Source organism: Psilocybe cubensis, chromosome 4 (genome assembly GCF_017499595.1).
Source record: "Psilocybe cubensis strain MGC-MH-2018 chromosome 4, whole genome shotgun sequence".
NCBI classification, from domain to species: domain Eukaryota; kingdom Fungi; phylum Basidiomycota; class Agaricomycetes; order Agaricales; family Agrocybaceae; genus Psilocybe; species Psilocybe cubensis.
The window spans coordinates 2,208,569-2,229,987 of NC_063002.1; the positions used below are offsets into that span (position 1 = coordinate 2,208,569).

The window sequence follows — 21,419 nt, forward strand, 5'->3', positions numbered from 1 at the left end:
CATATGAGCTGCTTTGGACTCTGACCGCAATGTCCTCTTGACCCTCTAATATATCTTTTCGCCCATCCTGTTATCTCTTCGCAAGCCCGGCCCTCGTGGTTCTCTGGACCCCTCCCAGCACCCGCTCAAGCTGTTCTCGACGCCTGCAGTCTAATGTCAGATACAGGTCTCTATCAGCGAAGGCAACCCCCCAGTCCTCTCGTCTTTTCTCCGGATGCCATTCTTTCCCCAGTGCCCCTCCAGGCCCAGCAGCAGCAGAGTATGGCCAGCGTTACCCATGGCTCAGGATCAAACACCGTCTCCATGCCCTTTGTTAGGCGGCATGTAACTAGGCGGCTCAAGGCCGCGAAGACAGAGTGCGATAAGGAGCTTCAGCGGGTCACCAACAACATTACGGCCTTTTTTGAGGAGCGTCTGAGGGAGGGAGACCATGAGTCCGAGCGGGATCGTCGTGACCGCGATCAGGACTCCCAGCAGGGTGACTATGAGTCCCTTCGCGATGCGTTTGTCTATCAGCAACCCACAGAATTTGGCACCGCTACTCAGCATTCCGATGAATACGCTTCGGATGGTGGCTACGATGCAGAGCCAGAGTATAGTCGTCACAGTCGTCAACGTGCGTACCCACAAGAACCAGCTTCACGACCTCCCTCACTCATGATTCATCCTTATTCATCCCCTGGCCTTAATCCAGAATCTGCCCAAATCAGTCCCGCGTCGTTGCGTAGACAAAGTACTGCACCCTGGGACAGGCCCCTCAGTAGCTCCGTTTCTTCCAGCGCTTTGGCATCCAGTCCGGCATCATCCACCATCATGTTACCCGATGTACCACTCACTCGGAAATCTTCAAACCACGCCCATGCTCCTGCAACTCCCTCATGGGGATCTACTAGTGCTTCGTCTCGCCGCCTGTCGCGCACGATTCATATCCCTTCAAGACCTACTCATTCAGGACAAAGTTCTCGTTCTACGTCTCGATCCCGCTCGCCTTTACCACCATTGTCTTCCCACGCGAGCTTTTCAGAGTATGCCGTCAGCTCAGGCTTCAATCGTCGGTCCTCCCGCATTCTCGTCGATGATCCTATCGACCCCATCATGTCCGCTCTCTATGAAATTATCAGTGTTGCGACGGATGTGACAGATACGACCATTGCACAACTCACTAGTCAGCCAAAGATGATGGAATCGATCGTTCAACGGGTCCAGAATATTGGCAAGACTTGGGACGATCATCCAGATTGGCACGGGCGAAACTGGTATGTCCAGGTTCTCCTTGCTGTGGCCAGCCTTAGTCGTGTCGTGGAATGGTGGGAAGCGGAGAAACAGTTTTGGAACTTCGATGAGAACGAAGATGAACAAGACGAGCCCTTAATGTTTGTCACAAAACCGGCAGAGGACACTGGGCCACTTGCGTCTTCATCGCTTCAACAAATTGAATCTGGCCTGGAAGGCTTCAGGTTGGACGACGATCATAACGTTCATATTCCTCCAACACCGCCAACTGTAACAAGAAAGTCAAGGGACGAACAGACAAAGGACGTCACACATTCTAGGCTTGCTCCCCCAGAACCCATCAAACCTCGCGTTCCTGTTACACCCTCTAAAACTCCTGAAGCCGCGGAATCAGCGCGTGTTCTTGCTACTGAGCGTCTGAGACTACAAGCTGAGACTGCTCAAAATCAAAACATCGTCGTTGAACTGAGCCTGGACGGTGATCACTTTATTTGGGTAAACCATGCCTGGAGAGTCGTTGTTGGGTATGTTTTCTTCCCGTTTCTTTTGCGGGGATAGTTCTATATGACTAATTAATTTTTGTCAAAGGACCGATCCAGAAGGCCTGCCAGGTACTCGGATCTCAAGTTTACTATCACCAAGTGACTGGGGCGTGTTCAAAGAGGCTAGCCAAAGACTGCAAGACGATGACTCGCATACCGTCGAAGTCCGGTTCAAATTGCAGATTGAGCCGAATGTGGATCACGACCCATCAGCTGGGTCACTTTTCCAGCAAATGGAAGGCAAAGGTATGCTAATGATTGACCGCGAGGATGGGCAACCATCGCATACTATGTGGGTTATCAAGCCCATTGCTCCCGCGCGTTTCGAGCATGACGCGCCTACGATTGCTCTCGCTGAAGGAGACCTCGCTCCCGAACCAGCGTCCACCATCCGCCCGACATTTCTCGAGCCTCCTGGCCTTGAACCCGTCACCCCATTCCCGTTCAGTCAACCTATTTGTATCGACCCTATTCTTTGTCGCATCTGTGAGTGCAAGATACCTCAGTGGTACTTTGAGAAGCACAGCGAAACATGTGCCGAAACCCACCGTCTGGAGGCCGAGATTGTTGAATGTAATGAATCTATCGCGGAGCTCCGTAATACCATTCGCGACCTTTGCGTGGCTGTAGATCGACCTGCACCTACCGCTGTTCCAGAGTATCGGGGAATGCAAATCTTTACGCCTTCGACATCCCCAATTGTATCTTCCCCTCTTCAAATGTTCCGCGCAAATAAGATGCAGAGGATAGGCGTCAAGAAAATGCAGAGGCGGTTCTTGGATCAGATCGATGATATCCTGCAAGTTGCTTCCGAAATCGAGATGCCCTCACTCAAGGAAGAAGAAGCTCAAGAACCTATTGAACGTCAGAGACTGCTTTCCCCCGGCTCTGAGCGTAAAATTACTCAGATACGACAATGGTCAAAGCCAACCACTGAAGATGCTGCCCTCGGACAACTACTGCAAGATGCTGAGCGCGTAATGCGCCAAAAGATTGACAATGTTGTACGCATGCAAAACACTATACGATACTCTGAAAAGATTTGGCATGAGTGGCAAGAGAGAGTCGAGACCGTTCTGGCGACTGCGGAGGAATCGGGAAGTGAAAGTGAAGGGACTGGGTCGAATGAAGAGAATGAGGTTGAGGGCGACCAGGAACACGACGTCAACGACACTGCTAGCATCACCTCCGAGTACGGTGGCGGGAGCGGGAATGGAAGTCAACGGATTGCTGAACCTGCTCCGGTGACATCTTCGCCACCAGCCTCAATAAGCCCTGCGCAGCCACGACCAGCAAGCGTTGGGACATTTCCGGTCGCGAATCCTCCAGTCCTTCATTCGAGGCAACAACTTCACACGAGATCGTCCACACCTTCATCGGTCTCGTCTCCCCTTGCGCTGGCAGCTCCCATTGTTGCCCCGCCGTCTCCCGAGGAATCTATGCCACCGATGCTACTTGACGAAAGCCCTCGGGTAACCGGAATCAAGTCTCGTAAGTCTATTCAAAACTTGTTGGAGCCCAAGTTTGTGATCACGCCTCCAACATCACCGCTCGTTACAGCTCGTGACGGTAGCTCTGGATCTCTGACTAGGGAATCGTCCGTGAAACGTAGCCACCGCCGACACTCCACTGCGAACCTGTTGACTAGTCCCCCTGTTACAGGCCCGCTTTCACCGCGACAGGCTTTGACACAGACGATAGCACGGACAACGCCCACGTCTATCAAGGATTTCGACATCATCAAACCTATCAGCAAAGGTGCATTTGGTTCTGTCTTCCTCGCAAAGAAGAAAGCGACGGGCGACTATTACGCCATCAAAGTTTTGAAGAAGGCTGACATGATTGCTAAAAATCAAATCACCAACGTCAAAGCTGAGCGCATGATTCTTATGAAACAAGCGGAATCTCCATTTGTGGCCAAGCTTTACTTTACTTTCCAAAGCAAGGAAAACCTTTACTTGGTCATGGAATATCTCAATGGTGGAGACTGCGCGGCACTCATTAAATCGCTTGGATGTCTTCCAGAGGAATGGACGAAGAATTATATCGCGGAAGTAGTTCTTGGGTTGGAATATCTCCATCAACGTGGTGTCGTACATCGGTGTGTTTCCCTCCCCCTGTCTAAATATTTTTGTTTATGATTTTGGCTAGTGATTTGAAACCAGACAATCTTCTCATTGATCAACACGGGCATTTGAAGCTTACAGATTTTGGACTAAGCAGAATTGGATTACTCGGTCGTCAAACTCGTGAAGGACAAGCTGGAAGACCTTTGACGAGATACAATTCTAGATCCCGGCCACCTTCAATGGACTCGGCTTTCCTCTCATCGCCTCTGATATTCCCAGACCCAACTAGTGGAGGTTCGTACTTTACCCAGAGGACAAATATGGTTCCCCCTATAGGAAACAGCCCTTATCTACCTCCTACAGATGACTATGGCGAGTCGAGCGGCTCGGAATCTGTCGTGGGACTCCAGACTCGGCGCAACACTCGGATTGCCGACAGTCCTTTGCAATCGTTTGCTAATGAACTGACTACAGATCTTCGTTCACATTCAAATTCGGGCGGTGGAACGCCACCTGGCGAACAAAAGTTTGTTGGCACACCGGATTACCTGGCACCTGAAACTATTTTGGGTCTTCGCGGAGATGATGCTGCGGTCGATTGGGTGCGTTTCCAAGGGATTTGGATTAAAACAGATTTGCTGACACTAGAGTTTGTCGCAGTGGGCTCTTGGTGTCATCACCTATGAATTTCTCTACGGCATCCCTCCCTTTCATGCCGAAACTCCCGAAAAAGTGTTTGAAAATATTCTGTCGGGACACATTGAATGGCACGAAGAGTGGATCGACTTTTCGCAAGAGGCCCGGGATTTCATGGCGGCGCTTATGACGCTCGACCCCAACGAACGTCTTGGTTCAGGGGGCGCAGAAGAAGTGAAAAATCATCCATTTTTTGCTGGCATCGATTGGGAGAAGGTTACAACGACGGAGGCTGCTTTCATACCCCAGGTCTCCGATCCTGAGTCAACTGACTACTTTGATCCTCGCGGGGCTATTCCACAACTTTTCCAAGATGAGGATCAGGTTGCCTTGCAAAACCAGACAACATTAGATAGTCCTACCGGAAGTAGCATGCCACCGCCGTCTGTGCCTATCCCTATTGCTGGCCGGGAAGCTCCGTTATCTGGTGGAAGTGACGACTTTGGGTCTTTCAGTTTCAAAAATCTTCCTGTTTTGAAGCAGGCCAACGACGATGTGATTCGAAAACTCAAGACGGACCAGATGGTGCCAATCACCCACACATTGACAGAACCTGCCAACTTTCACCACCAACGGAAGCGAAGTATGTCACAGAGGATGAAGAAGCCCCCCAGTGTTGTCACCAACATGGAACCAAGAATGCCTGCTGGCCCACCGTCTCCCGCTACCTCGACATCTTCGATAGCCTCTTCGCCTTCGCGCACAAGTCTCCCACCACCCACACCAGGTAGCGGCGGTCATATTCGGAAGCCCTCTGAATACGGTGCTGTTGAACGATTTAAACTCAATCATATGGAAGGGGTTGATCGTAGAAACTCTATGCCTAGCCGACTTCGAACTGCCTCTGTCTCAAGTGCGGGCGACGGTTCTGGTTCAGAAACGTGGCAGTCAACAGGTTATGGAAGTCAGCATGACTCTAATACTCCTCCGTCATCAGTGCATTCAATTGATTTGAGGAAAGGTCCTGATCCATCTGATCGTATCGTCACTTGTCTTCTCGCGGAAGACAATCCTATCACAGCGAAGATCATTGAGACGTTGCTTATTCGTTTGGGTTGCCGGTGTGTTGTCGTTGCCGACGGTTCAGAAGCGATCAGTGTGGCGATGGGGGACATCAGTGCGTACCTTTTTGTCTGTCTTGACTTTATGGATCACACTAAACACAAACCCTCAGAATTTGATTGCATCCTCATGGATCTACAAATGCCTGTTTGTGAGTGATAGTTTAACACTTTGTTCTGGGAACGCCAGGCTGATGGTGATTCAGTGGATGGCGAAGGTGCTGCACGTTATATCAAGAGTACAAATGGCAAAAACACAAATACTCCTATCATTGCTGTTAGCGCCTACAGCGGCGTGGATCCTAATGATACTAGCAATATCTTTGCAGCCTCCCTCGCTAAACCGCTGCAAAAAGCCGATCTTATATGTGAGCTTTGTTTTTATATCTGGCCACCTTGACATCAGCTCACGCATGCCATTCCAGCGGTCATGCGCCAACTTGGCTTCAAAACCTCGACGATGCAAGGTGGAACGGCTCACCCGAAAGTGACTGCTTCTCACCCCATAGCGACATGACCCGTCGTCACTTTTTTTTTTAATTGGCATCTCACGCTTCGCTCTGTTGATGTTTTGTTTCTCTCACCATGCGGATTTCGTTCACCCTTTTTTCTCTTCTCATGACCATTACTTATCATTTTGTCGCTTTGATATACACTTTTTCAGCACGCATTTCATCTCCCACGACCATGAACGACATAGCATTTTCATTGTTGAGCATTCTCTGCCCATTATCACCTGTGTAATTTATAGATACTTTCATTCAATATTGCAAGCCATGAGCTGTTTATGAAGCTATTTTGACGTGTGATATATTTTTGAGAGTGATGGCACGGGGTTGTGTTGCGGGCGGGGATTGATGCTGGTTGTGATAGCAAGTAAGAGTAGCAGCAGCCTGCAGCGGGCGTCTGTCCGCGACTTGGACTGGACTAACATGTCGGTCACTTTTCTAGCTTGAACTTGTCTCTTTGTCAATCCAAAGTATGGACCGCCAACCATACCCGTTCCTGCCTGCTAATTCTGCTAGTCGCGAGGGAGCGCTTCCCCAGGACAGCGCCGGCGCCAGTAGCAGTGCACTTGATCCACGCTATGGTCCTCAGACCATACATAGACCCGACTTGTTCTTTCTCAACTCTCCTCCTCCTCACATGGATGCCAGGAACAGACCACAGTATCCTCAGCTTCCTCTTAACTCATCTCCTGTGAATCAGTTGTATCCGTATCACCAGCAGTCTTTTCCTCGCTATGTTCCACAACCCCAGTCAGCTCTCTACCCGACCGCGTACTCTCAGATCCCGGGCGGCAATCACGATTATAGGCAGCGCTCTGCGACCCTTCCAGAACACATGCCCCCACCACCACCTTTGCCTCCAAAGCCCATCGTCTACCCATCTATAGGGAACTCTTCAGTACGAAATGCGTCGCCCTATTATTCGGCGCCTCCTTTACCTCCGTCATTGCCACCCCCGCCTCCTTTTTCCGAGTCCGCACCAGTGCCAAATTCTGTACCATCTCCTGCGGATGATTCCAATGAACTCGCCATGGCACTAGCCTTGTCCCAATCAGAGTCTGCGCAGAGAAAGATGCTTGAAGAGCAGGAAGAGGAAGATCTAGCTAGAGCTTTGATGGAATCCATGCTTTCCACGGGAAGTGATCTTCAATCGTCGAGCGATCCTTTCTTTGCATCGCGCAACGGTCCTCCACCTATCGTTGCTGCAACAAAACCCACAAAGTCCCCTGCGCTTTCATCCGCGAGCTTGCCCCACTTTCCGCAGCATGATTCAACATCGACTCCCGTTCCCACATCGGAAATCCCCTCTAATAGTGTTGATCCCTCTCATTTTGGACGATACGACAAGTGGCGTATACCTGAGAAACCATCGGCAAATGAGCCGCCATCCGAGCCTGACAATCCCTCTTCGGGTTTCCTACAATCTGCCAATCCTGCCATTGCTCCTTCTGAATCCAGCAGATCCCCAGCGGCAAGGCCCGTGAGTGTATCCAGCTCGTCGTCACTTCCATATATGCAACCAAGTCCTCGAGTAGCTGCATTTGATGGTGCAGTAATAGATGCGTCGAAAGATGGCAGCGATCGTCCCATTCCACCAACGTACCAACCTACAGTTCAGGGATCGTCCTCACAGGCCCACGATGATGCCACCGCACCACAGACCCCTCCTGATACTGTTCTGGCTTTCGACGATGAGGCGTATGCTCGTCAACTGGCAGCCGAAGAAGAAGAAATGGCCAGGCAAGAGCAGCATGCCTACTACGAAAAGAAAAAGGCGTTGGAAACTGCAGATGAAAATGTGGGGCAAACCGCTCCAGCTTATATTTCAAATGGCAAACAGCCCCAGCCTCGTTATCAGTCATTGGAATCATTTCGTCCAGCCACCGAACCATATCAGTTTCGTGATGCTGCTCTTTCTAATCCATCTGAAGGTACATATCCATCTTCAGATCCTAGCGAATCTTCCCATTCATCAGTTGCTTATCCTTCCTTGGAATCTCACCGTGACTCAGAGTCGGACTCAATCTCTATGACGAGCCGACATTCTTCTGCCCGTTCTTCCGCGAGTGTGCCTACCGGACAGACTCCACCAGGCAGACGGCGGCAATCCGTGGGTAGTATGTCGCAACCCGATGCAAAGTCTAATCTTGCACACCAACAACCAGTCGCTGGGCTCTTAAATCCCAATCAATTTTTGGATCGTGAACTATTAGTTGGCGTTAGTGCGTATCTTCACAACATTAACAACTATGTTCTTAAAATCTGACAATGTGTTTTAAAGCTATTGGATTCAAACCGCCAGCTATATCGACCAGACTTTTACCCATGCAAGATCCTATGCCAAATATAATATCTATTCCTTACAGCCGTTGCCCTCCCCTACATCTTCAAGCGCCAGACTGGAGACATCTTTTGAGGTTGATGGCTCGATTGAGTGGAACTCGGATTGAACCAACTGTTGAGGCGATGGCTGTCTCAAAGAACGACCTCAAACTGCGTACCGTTATTCAGTTCATAAAGGTGCTTTTCCCCTCATTATATAATATCTTACCATCCTAAAACTTTCTTTAGCCTCATCCTTCTTCAGCTGAGTGGCGGACCATACTGTGGTTTACCGTGGACCATCCAATTCCCCCAAACGCGCCAGGAGCATCCCGTTACATCGCCGGGAATCCGAATTTATTGCCATGGTCTTATTCTCTTTCTCCGCTCCCAATGCTTTTACGTGATGCCTCGGACACTCCAATTTCGAAAAGCTTTACAATTCCCGAGTCAGAAAGTGTCCCACTTCCTAATTTACCTATCACATTTCCTAACCTGGCACTATATCTCCAAGCGGCCTTGGATGATTCACGGCGATATAGCAACGACCCATTAAGTCTAGGCAAGCTGGGGAAAATGGTTCAAACGTGTTATCCTAACGTGGAGCAAGACCACTTGGAGTTTGATGGTCCAGGGAAATCGACCGTTGGACATTTGTTCAAGAAGGTCATGGGCCGGGGAAACAAAGACAAGAAAAAGACCAAAGCCACGAATAATGAAGAAACATATCAACTCGTTACACCTTTTGTGCCAGACGAATGGGGTTGAAACTTTTTTTCGCCACTGTTTGCTATCGTTAGTTTTTAACCTTGTTGCTTTTTTTGTGGTCACTTTTTGTATTACGCCCTATTCCTCCCTGCTTTCTCTGGTACATTCATCTCGGAATCATATTTATATTATGTATTTCATTGCAGTAGATACCTCAAGTCTGATTTATATCCAATATGTGTAATTTGTACGTTAATAAACCTATCAACAGATATTTCATTGGGTTGCGAATGCTACTATGTATATATTTGAAGCTGGTGTTGAATTGTCAGTGTGATCCACGTGGTGGCTAAAACCAGGTTGCCAAATCTTTCATCTGAACACATCCATCATCGGTACTAACTTGATCTTAGTGTTCGAATTTCCTTGTCTATGGTATCCTGAATTTATACTATATTTTTTTAAACACGGGTGACTCCTTTGCTTGTTGTATCTCTCTGGCTTGAACACACCCTTGACTTGTGCTGTTATCAATGCAGCAAATACGGCTCTGCAACCTGCTGACCCAAACTTCTATGGGAAGCCTTTACTTTGCCGATATTATTTGCTATTTCCTCTGTCTGGTGCATGGGACCCGAACTATGCTAAAATGAAGTCATCCGACGCCCACAAAAATAGGACCTGCTTCCCGCTTCATCGATGGCCCCACTATCGTTATTAAAAGGCTATAACCTTCTCCAAATCGACTCTCACTTATTGCCACCTGTACTGGGACTGATTCTGTGTCAAGCATGGACAAAAGACTCGAAGGTAACTCTGTTCGAAAGGCAGATTACGACACAAGCAAAGAGAGCGACTTTGAGGATGGTTCCTCGTTCCTGACCCAAGTCGAATCTTTGAGATTATCTCTTCGAGGTCCTCGGTTGACCGCAGCTATCGCCTTTGTCACTGGGACGGGGTTTACATTATTTGGGTGTGTAAAGACCTCCCTCTGCTTCCTTGGAGCCTGAATGAATTGCAATTGACATACTATGGATTAATTAGATATGATCAGGGTGTCATGTCCTCGTTGCTCACTGCCAAACAGGTTTGTAAAATACATTCCATTGGTGCTTTCCGTTGAGCATGATTTTGCTTTGTCTAGTTCGAAAACACTTTCCCCGAGGTTGTAGTCGAAGATTCTCACAGAAATCACGCAACTCTTCAGAGTCTCCTTGTAGCAATTTATGTATGTCATTGCTTGAAATCGTCTGATTTGGATCTGAGAAATGGATAGGAACTTGGCTGTCTAGTTGGAGCCCTGTCCAATCTTTGGATTGGCGATAGATTGGGCCGACGACGCACTATTATTCTAGGAGGCGTAGTAATGATTGTCGGCGCAGTCCTTCAGGCAACAGCATTCACGTATGCTCACATACTCGTCGCGCGAGTAATTACTGGTCTAGGAAACGGGTTAAATGTACGCACATCCATGCATTCCTGATGCCTTTTTCTGGCACTTATAAACAGACACCATAGACCTCGACTGTCCCATCATATCATGCAGAATGTTCACCAGCAGCTCAGAGAGGGAGCTTGATAATGATAGAAGGAAGCCTGATCACCTTTGGTATTATGGTCTCGTGAGTTAATTAACAGTTATCACTAGAATAGACTGACGGATCTCTCCTCGATGACAGCTATGTATGGTTTCGTTTACTTTGTTTCGTTAGGATATCTGACACCAAAATTGAAGTGGCTGGACTTCGCATTGTACGTTTCCGTAACGAAAATATGAAAGTCAAGCACCATTAACGATCGAGGGAACAGATTTTGGGCTAAAGATTCTTCAGCCCAGTGGAGGGTACCTGTAGCTTTACAGATTATTTTTGCTTTGATAATGGTTCTGGCTATAGGATTTGTGAGTAAATTATCTATATTCTTAGTCCTTCTTACTTTTGACAAAATATCAAGCTCCCAGAATCCCCGAGATGGTAAGATGTGAACCATGTCGCTGAGTGCAATATTGACATGACTGCAAGGCTTTTGAAGGCTGGTCGGCCTGCGGAGGCAATGGCAGTGATTTCGGCGCTAGAAGACAAGCCCCCGACAGATGCAAATGTCAAGCAAACATTTGAGGCAATAAAAGAGGCCGTCATAGCTGAAGGCATGGATCTTACAAACGTGGCTTCTAGTCATGACTCGCAGAAATCACAATCGAGTAAGGCATCGCTTCGTGAACTATTCACAGGCGGTCGCGGTCAAAATTTCCGACGAGTAAGCTTGGGCGTGGTTATCCAATGTTTTCAACAGGTATTCACATTTATAATCGACATCGATTTTCTTCTAACAAATCCATTGAGATCACTGGTATAAATATTATCACGTACTATGCGGTCCGTTTATCAACAACGTTTCTTCCTTTGGTGACCAAAGCTAAAGCATTCAGTTTTCATGTAGACGCTTCTGTTTGAGCGATTGCAAATATCAGACACCAAATCTCGAATCATCGCCGCTTGTAATGCCACAGAATACTTCATGGCATCATTCATCGCCGTGTTTTTGATCGAACGAGTGGGCCGTCGCAAGTTAATGTTCTTCGGGTCTTTTGGACAGACTGGAACGATGGTACTCCTTGCAATATTGGGAAGCATCAATAATGCGGCTGCACGCATAATAAGTGCCATTCTCTTGTTTGTCTTTAACTCTTTCTTTGCAGTCGGTTGGTTGGGTATGACTTGGCTTTACGTGAGTAAATGCTTGTCCCGACTCCATCTTGACAATTGCATAACTCAGTATACCCCACTGGAACTCCACAGCCAGCCGAGATTGTCGGTCTGCGTATGCGTGGACCTGCAAATGCCCTTTCGACGGTACATTCTTGTTACTGGGACCAAGTAAACTGAACCGACTCGAGAGTGTTACAGGCTAGCAATTGGACATTCAACTTCCTAGTTGTCATGATTACAGGTCCAGCCTTTGAAAATATCTCGTGGCGCACTTACATCAGTGAGGATGACCGGGCCTGTTTCTTGAAGCGGCAGTAGAAATTAACTTTGTGCTTTGAATAGTTTTTGCCACACTGAACGCTGCAATCATACCATGCGTCTATTTCTTCTTTCCTGGTATTCAGATTTGGAGATTGAAAGGAGTGATAGTACTGATTTTATATATTGCAGAAACGGCAGGACGCTCACTTGAAGGTTAGTGGAAACCGTTGAGATTCATGCTAGGAAGCACATTGATGATTTTGTAGACATGGACATCATATTTGCGATCGCATACAATGAAAGTGTATCTCCGGTGGCCGTTTCTTTGCGAAAAGATATACCAAAGGCGGGGTCGGCTGAAGCCAATAGAATTCTAGGCCTGGATGAAAGAGAATCAGAGGACCGAAGGTAAATGAACAACAGTGTTGGTGGTGGCCAAAGGTGGCATATAATCCAGAAGAGAACAATTGAGGCACGTTAATAGATGTTTTATAAAAATGTTATCAAATTATTCGTGTGTTATTCGTCACTAGTCGATGAGGGTATGGGAGGTATATGGACCCTGGCATGACGATTTATTTCCCGTCTTTGTTCGTCGCTTAAAGGATGGCCTTCTTGGGGTGGGCACGCTTTCATGCTGACTGTCCCAAATCGATTAGGAGGCCATATAATCATGAGCAGTTTCGATTCAATGAGGCTTTTGGAGACCTGTTTAGCGTGGGCCATCAGTTCGATGGTCGAGGAAGAGATGAATGAATTTAAGATACATACCGGCCCATAGTGGTTGCTATCGTCGCTCACGAAATGTTCGTCACCTAAAAGATAAATATAAAAAATAAATCTAGAGTATTGCTAAACTTTATATACCTTCAATCCACACATGTCCTTCGGGCACGGTCACTTCCAGGTCTGGATATGGAGGAAGTGTTTTCACAGTGTCTCCCTCCATAGCTATTATACGTTTTATAAGCACATATTTTGGATTCTGTGGAGACCTGTTTTCGCGTTCATGAGACGGATGGGTTCCGGGTTGACATTGGATACTGACCGAACTGTGACGATATCATCCCTCCCGTAGTCCTCTGCTTCTCGCACTGCAAACTTGCTGAAAAGTGCAACGTCTCTCCATTGAGAGGAATCTGGATTTAGAGTCGGCTAAAGAATCTGTCGTGCCATCAACTTCAAGCAGCTAGAAATTCAGTTGAAATGAACCTGCATGCTCCTGCCAGATATCGTCTTGACATGGAAGAAATGGTCCGACAGGAAGAACACGGTAGGACTCCAGTAAAGAAAAGGTAATGCTTTGCGAAAAAGAGGAAAGCTACTCATGAATAGAGCCTCAACAATTCGGGTGAAAGGTAAGTATTAAACATTATTCAATGTCAGGCAACTGATGTGAGTGTATCATAGTGATTATGTCAGAAGTCGGCTGAAACTATTATGACATTGGAACGGGTTTGCAAGTAGTTTATACAATACAGTGTGTAAGTACACTATACAGATATAGATATACAGAGTTATAGCAGTAAATCACAGAGTGGTGGTAGTAGGTTGAGAACTTAGTGATAGAAATGTAATGTATAATAAATGTGCAATAAGTAGACTATGAAGCCTAAAGAATAGTGTACTCATTTGAAGGGGATAAACTTCATAATGCGAGTGTTAAAAGTCTTCAGATACGGTACTGAAATAGCCTTCAATTTAGTCGCGATTGACCAAGAAAAAGAGATGGCTTACAATGATTTATGAGATGGGGAATCTGTCTTCCGAGAGACATCAATGCTGGCCTTCTGGTAATCTGAAACCCTTTTTTCAAAGAAATTTGTCTTTCCTTGAAGTGATATCATGTCCATAAAATCAAAAGGGTTGGCCGAGCCATAATATTTTGGATTTCCAAATGACACGAGCAGGCGGTCGGCAACAAATTCAATATACTGTCGCATGAGTTTGGCATTCATACCGATGAGGTCGACGGGAAGGGCATCTAGACGATTTATAAATAAAAATTCGACGACAAAATAGGAGTCTCAAATCACATACTAGTCAGAAAATCTTTTTCGATCTCAACAGCTTCCTGGATGATTCTGAGTATCGTATTGGGGTGCGGTCTACGCTTCAAATAGGTAAACAGAAGGCATGCAAAATCTGTATGTAGGCCTTCGTCCCGGCTGATCAATTCGTTTGAAAAGGTCAAGCCCGGCATAAGCCCTCGTTTTTTCATCCAAAAGATGGCAGCGAAGGACCCAGAAAAGAAGATGCCTTCCACTGCGGCAAAGGCAACGAGACGTTCCGCAAACGTAGAATTTCGATCAGATATCCAGTACAGTGCCCAGTCAGCCTTGGATTTGACGCAAGGTATGTTTTCAATTGCCTGAAAGAGGAAGTCTCGTTTTTCTGAATCTTTGATGTAAGCATCAATAAGGAGGGAATACGTTTCGGAATGAATGTTCTCCATCATAATTTGAAAGCCGTAGAAACAACGTGCTTCAGGGAGTTGGACTTCATTTGAGAAGCGCTCGACAAGATTTTCGTTCACAATGCCATCTGACGCTGCAAAAAAAGCAAGGACATGGGAAATGAAATGTCTTTCGCCATCGTTCAATCGCTCCCAGTCCCATAGGTCATGCGAGAGGTCAATCTCTTCCGCGGTCCAGAATGAAGCTTGGGCTTTTTTGTAAAAAGTCCAAATCTGACAACATGTTGGTATGGACCGGAAAATCTGTTGATAGTGACTAACCTCTGGGTATTGTATTGGAAATAAGACAAATCGACTTTTACTCTCTTTCAGCAGCGGTTCCTCCTCTAATGCGGCCTTACGATAAGATGACAAACGCCAAGATTGGATTGCTGTACGCACGCTCTGGAATGTCCTCTCCAACGAAACAACTTCGCAATTCTTCAAAGTCATGGCCAGCACGATTCTGAGGTTGGAGATCTGAATCTTGCAGCTTGCAGTTCAGATGGTTGATGGCATGCTCAGAGACCATGGACTTGCAATGGCCTGATGTTAGACAAGGGGAATCCAGCGGATGACAATGGTAAGGAATATGTTGTTGTGGGCCGGAGCAAATTTGCAATCATTCCATTATGCGCCACTAATGAGTCACGGTGCACGTGATACGCGATTTAGCTCATTAACAAACAAGTATAAAGAACACGCCGCGACGCGACGCGATTTTCGTTGAATGTGACCAAACAGAACCACACATTGGATGGCATAAATAATTTCGAACATACCGCACATGGTGCTCTTTGCGCGCCTCCACCAACGAAATCTTACCTCCATCTTACCTTTTATTTTTTACAATGACTGTCTCTGTTGCTCAACGTCCTGCGTCCCCTGCACCCACACCGAGCAAGAAGGTACGCTTGTCGTCGTCGTCGCGTCGCGTCGTGGCACTGACACATCACCACTCTAGCTCGGTACTGACCTCGCCGCTCTCAAATTCGGCACTCCAGCCAAGGAGAAATCCCTACTCATCATTGACGATGAAAAACGCGCAGTCTCACCCGCTTCTGTCACTGATGCCACCGAGCTCGTTGTCGCACCAAAAGTCGCGCGCAAGTACGTCGGCGAGGTAGACCTTCCTGAATGTAAGTATTCGTGTCTCTGGAGTTTGTTATTTATCTTATGTTCTTTGTAGCTGAGGAGCCTTTGCTCAAAGAGTCGCGTCGTCGTTTCGTTCTCTTCCCCATCCAGTACCACGAGGTATGTCATGTCGTATGGAATTGATAACACAGACGCTTATTCTCTCAATAGATTTGGCAAATGTACAAAAAGGCAGAGGCCTCCTTTTGGACTGCCGAAGAAATGGATCTCTCAAAAGATATCCACGACTGGAACAACCGCCTCAACGACAACGAGCGTCACTTCATTTCTCACGTCCTCGCCTTCTTCGCTGCCTCCGACGGCATCGTCAACGAAAACTTGCTCGAGCGCTTCTCTAATGAAGTCCAAGTAGCCGAAGCTCGCTGCTTCTATGGTTTCCAGATCATGATGGAGAACATCCACTCCGAAACTTACTCTCTTCTCATCGACACCTACATCAAAGATCCTGCCCAGCGCGATTATCTCTTCGACGCCATCGAAACTGTTCCTTGCATCAAGCGTAAGGCTGAGTGGGCTCTCAAATGGATCTCTGACCCCGAGGCTTCCTTTGGCGAGCGCCTTGTCGCGTTTGCTGCCGTGGAGGGTATTTTCTTCTCCGGCTCCTTTGCATCTATCTTCTGGTTGAAGAAGCGTGGTCTCATGGCGGGTCTGACATTCTCGAACGAGCTCATTAGTCGCGACGAGGGCATGCACACCGACTTCGCTTGCCTGCTCTTCAGCCATCTTAAGCGCCGCCCCCACCCCGATACTATCCAAAATATCATCACTGAAGCCGTGAAGATCGAACAGGAGTTCCTTACAGGTAAGTTTTCGTCACCCATGTCAGTCGGCTTGTCACTAACGTACTCCCAGATGCTCTTCCCTGCAAACTCATTGGCATGAATGCCGACCTGATGTGTCAATACATCGAATTCGTCGCTGACCGTCTTCTTGTTTCTCTCGGCAACGACAAAGTCTACAACAAGACGAATCCGTTCGACTTCATGGAGATGATTTCTCTGCAAGGCAAGACCAACTTCTTTGAGAAGCGTGTGTCAGACTATTCCAAGGCTGGCATCAACCACACTACAACGGAAGGCATTAGCCAGCCGTCAAAAGAATTGTCAGTAATTCCTAGGTTTTTATGTCTTGTCTTTTAACTCACATCTCTTTTCTAGTGTTCTCGATGAGGACTTCTGATTCTTTTCTCTTTGCCTGCCTCTCGTTGTGTTGTCATCTATGTTATTCTTATATCCCATTGCACTGTTTCTCTAGCCACTTGTAATACTTAGCAACTAAAGCATATGTACAATTGTTTCTCATACGGAACGCATTATTTATCATTTTCTAAGGAATAGAATGATATATTTTCCACTCAAAGCGCCGGTTTCCTAATGTTGTAACCGAGGAAATGCTAGAAGCCTCAAAATCTAGTTTTTGACACATGATGATGCGTGTACCAACTCGAGCACCGTAGAACCATTCTTAAACACTAGAAGCTGTGGGGTACGTAGCAGTTCATAGAAGCGTGTAAAAGTGTAAACACATCGGTCATATATAACATTTGTTGAAAAGTACTGACGGAGTGCTTCCCTTCGACTTGCTTTAATAGACGCTTCACTTGTTTTAGTTACAGCATGGTACATCCGTGAGGAATTTAGAATTCCTTTAAACACAACCAGCCTTCCATGTCAATAGAATGCCCGCTACTTTGAGCAGCAACACCAACGATTATCGAATAGATTTTTTGGCTGGCAACGTAGCATAAAACATGAACAGCAAGCATGCCAAGGACCATGCTACACATACACAGACGGCTGACACTTCTGGCGGGCCGAGAAGTGCATTGAATGCTTATCGTTCTTGGGCTGGTGGGTCGGTTTTGAATGGAATCAACTCCAACGCAACTCCACTTTTGCCAGAACCTTTCTCTCTGAGAACTGAGACGCGTCGGGAGAATGAGGTGCCTTGAATAAAAATACCGGGAGGCGGAGATAGCATGTTCTCACTGGAAGAGGACCGGAGAACCAGGAGGGAACATGAAAGATAGGCATTGGTGGCCCTTCCATACGAGGGGAGTAAATCGGGAGTCGGGTGGATCGAGGTGTCTGCACCCGTGCCGAGTGGGTAAAGCCTCTTTGACTTTAGTAAGTTGCTGAAATCGACATTTCTAAAGATGTAGACACGGGAGATCTGGTTCAATCTACGGGCAGAAACATGTAAAAAACGGATCATCTCAAGTGTCACAAAATTTAGCATACACTTTTCGAAACTTTAGATAGCAGAAGACAGCAGGTTATTTCGGAGCGGGATTAGGAGGCAGAACAGGTGGAATGTGCGGTCAAAGTGCGCCTCACATGGCAGTGCAGGATTGAGAAATAATTCCAAGCGAAAGGCCGTATGTTATGCCTTGGTTGAGAGCGTCCATCAAAAGACACCATGGTTGTAATAGATTTCGCCAGGAAATATGATCTCCTTGACTTTCGTGGAGTGATAAGAACACAAATAACTATCTTTACGACCAGACCTGCACTGTCAAAGGTGATGACACGAGGTGGATTGTCGCATACGTTTGGCACATGAAGCGTGTTTTGAATGTTGGATATTGAGAATGGCTTTACAGAAAAACGGGGGTCATAGGAGATAGACGTGCGTGGTTAAGAAAATAAAAGGATGATTCTCCAGACGGCCAAAGATGGGACCGACTCATTGACCGGATTACCAAAAATGGTAGTCTGATGCGGACAATCCATCCATCGGTCTATATTTGGTCCAATCTGCCAGCAATGGCATGTATGTGCCAACAATCCTATGAAATGATCTCTTTCTCACCTTTCTACTTCAATGCATACGAGAGTCTGGCTCGTTCCCAGCTCGCTCTTCCAGCCCGGCTCGATTCATTTCTGGCAACTTGAATACCGACCGCTAACCAGCGTCTGGTCGGCAGAAAGCCATTTTGCTGAACATCTGGTTGTTGGTTCCAGAAGGCTAGTCTTTTATTCAGAGGATTAGTTTCGCTTTTGAGGACATGGACATACACCAGTCCAGAACCAAGACACTTCTGATCTAATCAGGACAGCGAAGTATCTGATACTATGTTATTTTGACATACACCTCGAAGCACGAGTCTTAGTAAACTGGTTCCAGGGGCAGATCGCCTGATGAACCTTCGACGAACCGCTACTTCTTCGAGCATGCATACCGGCATGAGAGTAAACAGACCAGTTACTTCAATCCCGCATTATTTAATTTGGCTCATCGAATCTTGTCTGTTGCCGGCAGCCTAATTTCTCTCTCTCCGCTTGCATACCTATACCCCGTTCCTTACTTTCGACTAACGGGCCCAAACTACCACCTCTTCATCTATTCTCGTTGGATTCTGTGTGTATCTCTCTATCGATAAATGAAGTCCATCTCCTTCCTTCGCAACACTTGGAAAAAAAGGGAGCAGAAAACACCACTTGATGGGTCGGATAACACCCCACCCAGCAGCCCTCGAGATTCCCGGAAGCAGCAATTCTCCAAGTCAACAACTACGTCCAGTCGCTCTCTTACCGTGACGCTGAGGCAACTTCCTGTAGAAGACACGTCTGCGCTGCAGGTCGGAGGCTCGTGGCAAATATCCAATAACTATCAGCCTCCGTCCCCCATCTACGATCAATTCACCCAAAGCGACCTTACTCTGAGGCACAAGGAGAGCGTTCAATCAGGGCTTGACAAATCTTACTGTAGTCGCACGATGCTCTCCGAACAGAGTAACAAACCGTGCAATATGTCCAGCCTTCCTCCCCGCAAATTTTCCACTACACATTCCACACAACAACAGTATGTAACACTACCCACCAAAACTACTCATTGCCCAGTCATCCCTGAAAGGCAAAAGGATGGCATCACGGAACAGCATTCCCCTACACACACCCGTAACGTTTCTCCTCCATCACCGCGTACACCGTCATTACCGTCATTCCAATTACTACCGCCAATTGATTTGAACTACGGACCAGGGAGCAAATTCGGAGATAGTCTTGCGGGAGGAAAGAACTGCAAATGCGACCCAACGCCTCGTTCGCGGCATGATGCGCAGTGTCCCAGACATACCTTTGCCGAGGCTCAGAATAATATGACGCCTGTGAGGTCCACCACCGTGTCTCAAAGGTCACCGAAGACGGTAGACGCAATTCTCGATCTTTCCCATGACTCAAAACCGCGTAGCCTGTATCACAGTACCGGCTCAACGCCTCATTTGCCTTACAGAGACCGTGCCGTTTCTTCTAGTCGTTCGGAGGATTCTTCATACTCAGCGGGGAGCAGTGAAGCAGAACATTTCCCCCTCTCACTCTTTCCACTTCCCCCGCCTTTAATCGTTCGTAAAAGAGTCCCCGCACCATTAGTCTTGCGCAACGTCACTCCACCTTCAGCTTCGGCGCACAGTTCTCGTGATTCAACACCAGTGGGGACGCCGACGACTCCTCGGTTCTCAACCCTTAATTCCCCCTCTCAGTCAAGCGTTGCTTCCCCTTCGAAGAAATTTTATACTGGCCGTCCTTCTACCAACTTCTCCCCGCCCCCTTTTAGTCCGCCGAACAGTCCATTACCAAAACCACCCGTTGCTCAAGACGTGGCTCGAAGGTCTCCAGAACAGACTATCCATCCATTGAGAACTGTGCAGTCCAACGCTAACCTTCGGGGAGCGCTACCATTTCCCGCTAAACATAGGCTTACTTCGAGTGAGCCTATATCCGATCAGGCGAGTGTGCCGATTAGACGGCCACCGAAACCACGACCCGCAGAACGTCCAAAAAATATCCAAACTTATATGGTGCGCATTGCAGGATACGATTTTTGTTTTCTTTTGCTTATCTTTATTTCGTCAACAGGATACCAAAGATCAATCCATAAGCACCGTGAACCCCAATGTGGAAACACAAGTTCAATGGGGGTACGCTTTTTAGAATTCTGTTTCCGGACTACTTCCATACCTGCTGGCGGTATTTATCTATGAGTCTGTATATTCGATATGGTACTTCCTTAGCCTACCTCGCATGGGTGATGGCGTTACTTATTCTACACTACGGCGCGGCGTGAACACTAAATAGTGTAGAAATTGTTGTTTATCGTTATGTAAATGTAAATGTACCTAAAAGTGTGTTATATGTACCTTTAAATTCGAGAAAATTGTATGAACAAATAAATCGTACATGACAACCCAGTCGTTGAAGACTTGAGGTGCTCAAAAGATTTTGACCGAGGAAAACTGGTCACTTGTTTTTCTTAGTTTCGGGCGTTTCTTTTTGCTCTTTAGGCGCCGCTGTTTGTCTGTCTTCACGTATGGCAGAGATTATGTATGCCACGAGGACAACGTTGGCAGAAACTACCGCGGTAATCGCAGCAAAGGTAGCATTTTCTATTCGGGAACCGTGAGCATGGCAGGAGCAAAATGTGAAATTGAACCGCCTTTGCTTACCATTCCATAAGTACTTCAAAGAGAGAAAGTAGGAGCTTATGGGAATCACCCCTAGTGACACGCTGAAGATGATGAGTTTGAACAGAACGCCACTAGTACGCTTATGAGCGAACTGGACACTACACGCCCTGGAATGGGGAGCATACCCTGCCGCGGCATCCGCGTTGATCTTGCTTACAGCAACTTGTTCGCTCATACCGAGGTTGCTGTCTTTTATAAATCAAAGAGCGAGGTACGGTACCAATTGTTGGGTCGCC

At 47.2% G+C, this 21,419-nt stretch overlaps 9 protein-coding genes across 9 annotated transcripts; 6 read left to right on the forward strand and 3 right to left on the reverse strand.

Moving 5' to 3' along the window:
- Positions 1-153: 153 nt before the first annotated feature.
- Positions 154-6,118, forward strand: JR316_0004900 (Serine/threonine-protein kinase ppk18; the record flags this gene model as incomplete). Its single annotated transcript, XM_047890664.1, has 7 exons — positions 154-1,757; positions 1,822-3,876; positions 3,927-4,446; positions 4,505-5,657; positions 5,715-5,753; positions 5,808-5,969; positions 6,027-6,118. The coding sequence occupies 7 exons, from the start codon at positions 154-156 to the stop codon at positions 6,116-6,118; spliced, it is 5,625 nt and encodes a 1,874-aa protein (XP_047750425.1).
- Positions 6,119-6,582: 464 nt separating this feature from the next.
- JR316_0004901 (uncharacterized protein) lies at positions 6,583-9,200 on the forward strand (the record flags this gene model as incomplete). Its single annotated transcript, XM_047890665.1, has 3 exons — positions 6,583-8,332; positions 8,392-8,630; positions 8,682-9,200. 3 exons carry the CDS (start codon positions 6,583-6,585, stop codon positions 9,198-9,200), a joined length of 2,508 nt encoding a protein of 835 aa, XP_047750426.1.
- A 731-nt stretch (positions 9,201-9,931) lies between these two features.
- Positions 9,932-10,263, forward strand: JR316_0004902 (Sugar transporter STL1; the record flags this gene model as incomplete). The annotated part of the gene is made up of 2 exons (XM_047890666.1): positions 9,932-10,113; positions 10,185-10,263. 2 exons carry the CDS (start codon positions 9,932-9,934, stop codon positions 10,261-10,263), a joined length of 261 nt encoding a protein of 86 aa, XP_047750427.1.
- An 887-nt stretch (positions 10,264-11,150) lies between these two features.
- Positions 11,151-12,521, forward strand: JR316_0004903 (MFS-type transporter oryC; the record flags this gene model as incomplete). The annotated part of the gene is made up of 8 exons (XM_047890667.1): positions 11,151-11,396; positions 11,580-11,812; positions 11,839-11,867; positions 11,916-11,992; positions 12,047-12,128; positions 12,191-12,244; positions 12,299-12,322; positions 12,376-12,521. The coding sequence occupies 8 exons, from the start codon at positions 11,151-11,153 to the stop codon at positions 12,519-12,521; spliced, it is 891 nt and encodes a 296-aa protein (XP_047750428.1).
- A 107-nt stretch (positions 12,522-12,628) lies between these two features.
- On the reverse strand, positions 12,629-13,438 carry JR316_0004904 (Mitochondrial inner membrane protease subunit 2; the record flags this gene model as incomplete). The annotated part of the gene is made up of 5 exons (XM_047890668.1): positions 12,629-12,817; positions 12,881-12,924; positions 12,977-13,104; positions 13,158-13,264; positions 13,322-13,438. 5 exons carry the CDS (start codon positions 13,436-13,438, stop codon positions 12,629-12,631), a joined length of 585 nt encoding a protein of 194 aa, XP_047750429.1.
- Positions 13,439-13,771: 333 nt separating this feature from the next.
- Positions 13,772-15,096, reverse strand: JR316_0004905 (Ribonucleotide-diphosphate reductase (RNR), small subunit; the record flags this gene model as incomplete). Its single annotated transcript, XM_047890669.1, has 5 exons — positions 13,772-13,793; positions 13,847-14,093; positions 14,150-14,798; positions 14,847-14,911; positions 14,967-15,096. The coding sequence occupies 5 exons, from the start codon at positions 15,094-15,096 to the stop codon at positions 13,772-13,774; spliced, it is 1,113 nt and encodes a 370-aa protein (XP_047750430.1).
- Positions 15,097-15,415: 319 nt separating this feature from the next.
- On the forward strand, positions 15,416-16,898 carry JR316_0004906 (Ribonucleotide-diphosphate reductase (RNR), small subunit; the record flags this gene model as incomplete). Its single annotated transcript, XM_047890670.1, has 6 exons — positions 15,416-15,472; positions 15,529-15,703; positions 15,754-15,818; positions 15,870-16,521; positions 16,572-16,821; positions 16,877-16,898. The coding sequence occupies 6 exons, from the start codon at positions 15,416-15,418 to the stop codon at positions 16,896-16,898; spliced, it is 1,221 nt and encodes a 406-aa protein (XP_047750431.1).
- Positions 16,899-19,101: 2,203 nt separating this feature from the next.
- Positions 19,102-20,650, forward strand: JR316_0004907 (uncharacterized protein; the record flags this gene model as incomplete). The annotated part of the gene is made up of 2 exons (XM_047890671.1): positions 19,102-20,517; positions 20,576-20,650. 2 exons carry the CDS (start codon positions 19,102-19,104, stop codon positions 20,648-20,650), a joined length of 1,491 nt encoding a protein of 496 aa, XP_047750432.1.
- A 306-nt stretch (positions 20,651-20,956) lies between these two features.
- Positions 20,957-21,358, reverse strand: JR316_0004908 (Vacuolar ATPase assembly integral membrane protein vma21; the record flags this gene model as incomplete). The annotated part of the gene is made up of 3 exons (XM_047890672.1): positions 20,957-21,102; positions 21,163-21,254; positions 21,309-21,358. 3 exons carry the CDS (start codon positions 21,356-21,358, stop codon positions 20,957-20,959), a joined length of 288 nt encoding a protein of 95 aa, XP_047750433.1.
- Positions 21,359-21,419: the final 61 nt, after the last annotated feature.